We start from the raw sequence: 3,148 nt of genomic DNA on the forward strand, positions 1-3,148 counted from the left end.
AGGCCCGGCTTTGGGGGGGGGCATGTCCCCCGGAAAAATTTTGAATTTCAACCCATGTTTTGCATGTTGAGGGGCAAATTTGGCAGCACAAATTTCGCTGGTACATCGAGCTATTAAAGTCAGTAACGTTACGGTCAGTCAGTGTAATCGAAATAAATCTAGCCTACCTTTCGTCCACGAACTTCTTCCGCGTCAATTTTATTACAAACAGGGAAACAATATTGCCAAGTTACGTGTTGTTTTCAATTAACTTTGGAGGGACATAGATATAGATGTTAAAATAGTCCTTGGTTTAAAAAAATACCAAATTAATCCGACATCCACGCCGAGAAGTTTGAGCGAGTTGCGAGGCGGGACCAGCGGGTCACCTTTGCCGACGCACGCACACCACTGGGAAGGGTGCGTTGAACGGCGAAAATTAATTTTCAAAATCTTCCGACAAGCCTCCCCTACATTTTTGATCGGTATCGTTTTGATAGCCGCGATTGACATGACTTTAATCCATGTAATTTGGCTGTGTAGTCCAGTTTCGCCGATTCTGGCGAAAATGCAAGATTTTGAAGAGGACTGTGGGAGATTTGGGCGAATACATTTGTGATAGTAGGGATGGATATTATTGGAACGTAAAATTCTGCCGATTCCAATGACCGGCAAATCGCTACGATATGTATGGGACAGACGTTAATCTTGTTTTGAAAGTGTATAAAAACGTTGTAGAGTTGAAGGGATCTTGAAAAAAAATTTTTACCTAGGCCCTCCCATAATTAAAATATTTTTTCCTAGGCCCTCCCCCCGGCTCAATTTTTTTGTCCTAGGCCCTCCCCCCTCAGACGACCGGCCCTCCCCCCCCCCGGTAAATATCGTACAGTCCCTAAGCAGTGTGCATAACCACCTCTGGTCTATAAGTTTTGTTTATTTCTAGATGTACAATTATTACTTCTCAGCATTGTAAATCACCAAATCTGGTGTACATGTATACGTTTTGTTGCTAAATGTAACAGCATTGTACATAACCACGGTCTCTGTTGAAGTTTTGTTTGGGTATTAGCTAAATGTATAATGACCACTTCTCAGCATCATACATAACCACATCTGGTCTATAATTACACTGTAAATCACATTCGCCGTAGCAAAATTTCGGATCTGAGAAAAATGGACATGTTCGCGGAACTACATGTATATGATAGTGGTGGTGGTAGGTGCAGAAGAAAGAAAGTTGGTAAATTATTTGTTCGCAGTAATGATAAATTTGCGGTGCAGATCTAGAAATGACCGCGAAAACTGCGAATATAAATGTACCGCGAGTATTAAGTGATTTATAGTGTCTTTTAGTTGTTGCTAAATGTGCAACTTTCACTTCTCAGGGTATCCAATGAAAAGAGTAACTACACACTGGATTATAGAAAGGGCAAACCTAGTGGAGCCTGTGATCACCTCATCAAGTCAGCGTTTCGACAAGCGTTCTCTACTGTGGACAGGGACAATGACAATCTCCCCTTCAGCTGTGCTAAGCTCTATGGAGGAGGGTGGTGGTATACGTATTGTGGTTCCACCACATTCCTTAACCAACAGTGGGACTGTGAAAAAAATCGGGAATGTTGTCCTATCAAGGTAAAGCCGACGTCTTTGAAGCTGAAACCATAACTGTGTACATGACAATATGACGCAGCTCAATCTTGCTTATTTTTGGTGGTAGTGTGCTTATTTGTTAATAGAAATGAAATTGATATTAACTATTCTTCAAAATTAGTGTTAAAATCCATACCATAGCAGAGATACAACAGAATTTTGCCACTATGAACAAAGGTTTCTTGAAATAGCAAATAACAGTATTATTTAAGTATACCTACTTATCATAGAATATTACAATATGTACAAGAAAAATTCAAACCCTCAGTAGCTTCCTTCGCAGACGTCTCTTTTACGCGGGCTGATGTTCTCTGAGCGGCATGATGGGTAGTTGTTATGCCGCTGAGGCAGTTTCGCCTCCGTGTCAACGTTATTTGTCTTCATCTCCCATTGTACTGACTTTTAAAGTGACGTCGATAAAGCAGGAAGAGTCCTGAGCTCCTATTTTGTTCCTCCTTTATGGAATCAGTCTCCGGCCTGAAAGGTGAACGGGCACGGACTCTGTAGTAAGAAGCTCAAAAGATTACTATGTGGTGAAACTCTGTTTATGTAATTCTGTGACAATGTTTCAAGTAATAATAAATTACTTACCCAGATTTACGCAACATTGCTGCTGTAGATTTGCTGTATGGGTGGCTGAGGCTTGGGTTTTTATGGCATGTATCATGTAAAAAGTTAATTCTATAAACTGACGAATGGCTGAAATTGTACAATTTTGATAACACCACATTAACATAATATTTCATACCTGTTTTACAACTTATATTAATGATCAAAGTTTATGATGGATGTTTGCTTAACGTTGCATCAGAACTTTTTAAAAGTTTGAAATAATGTTTAGTCATTTATTTACAACTTAAAACTGACTAAAAATCTTTAATATAACCATAGTCAGTAACCCATGTATATTGAAATAAGGGCTCGTATAAAGCTTAAAAGAGATTCGTTTCCCTTTGAAGTTGATTACTTTTCTTATTGAATAACTATAACTTGTTTCAGGCACTGTTGTTTACAGTTATGTTATGTTCAGCGTTCCAAGAGACAAAATGCTGGCCGAATAAAGCACAATGTAAAAAGTTTAACCCATTCATTTACATGCGTACAGCTTATATTGCGTTACACTACATCTGGCTTGATGCAAAGCATTTTGGGATTGATTGTTTCTCCACTGTGCATAAAAGCTAATGATACATGTGGTGTCGACAAATGACAATGAATATTGAATAGAGGACTGCCGTACAAATGCTCAAAAAGGCTTGGAAAAGCCTCCGTGAACAGTTTCATCAGGTTGGTAAGACACCGAGTAAAGAGACTCTTTTTACACAACCAAGTCTTATATTGCCCTGTGGAAGGTGACAGACGGTCACCCAAACGTCGGCTGAATAAAAGACTTGGTTGTGTAAAAAGAGTTTCTTTACTCAGGGTTGGAAAAGCTTTTAAGTTTATTTGATGTCTAATAAAAAGAACTCTTACTAATCCCACGCACTGCACTGGTGTTTGTAGTGTGGGTTTCTCATCA

The 3,148-nt window shown here is 39.2% G+C and overlaps 1 protein-coding gene across 1 annotated transcript in view; it reads left to right on the forward strand.

Annotated features, from left to right (window-relative positions):
* LOC109479473 (ficolin-1-like) overlaps positions 1-2,690 on the forward strand; it is an 8,491-nt gene extending 5,801 nt beyond the window's left edge. The window contains exons 5-6 of the mRNA XM_019781438.1: positions 1,365-1,538; positions 2,645-2,690. Coding sequence (XP_019636997.1) covers positions 1,365-1,538; positions 2,645-2,690 — 220 coding nt within the window. The remainder of the gene's footprint in view (positions 1-1,364; positions 1,539-2,644) is intronic.
* The last annotated feature ends 458 nt before the right edge of the window (positions 2,691-3,148 follow it).

This window comes from Branchiostoma belcheri, unplaced genomic scaffold (genome assembly GCF_001625305.1).
Source record: "Branchiostoma belcheri isolate BF01 breed outbred unplaced genomic scaffold, Haploidv18h27 scaffold49, whole genome shotgun sequence".
In the NCBI taxonomy this organism is placed as follows: Eukaryota; Metazoa; Chordata; class Leptocardii; order Amphioxiformes; family Branchiostomatidae; genus Branchiostoma; species Branchiostoma belcheri.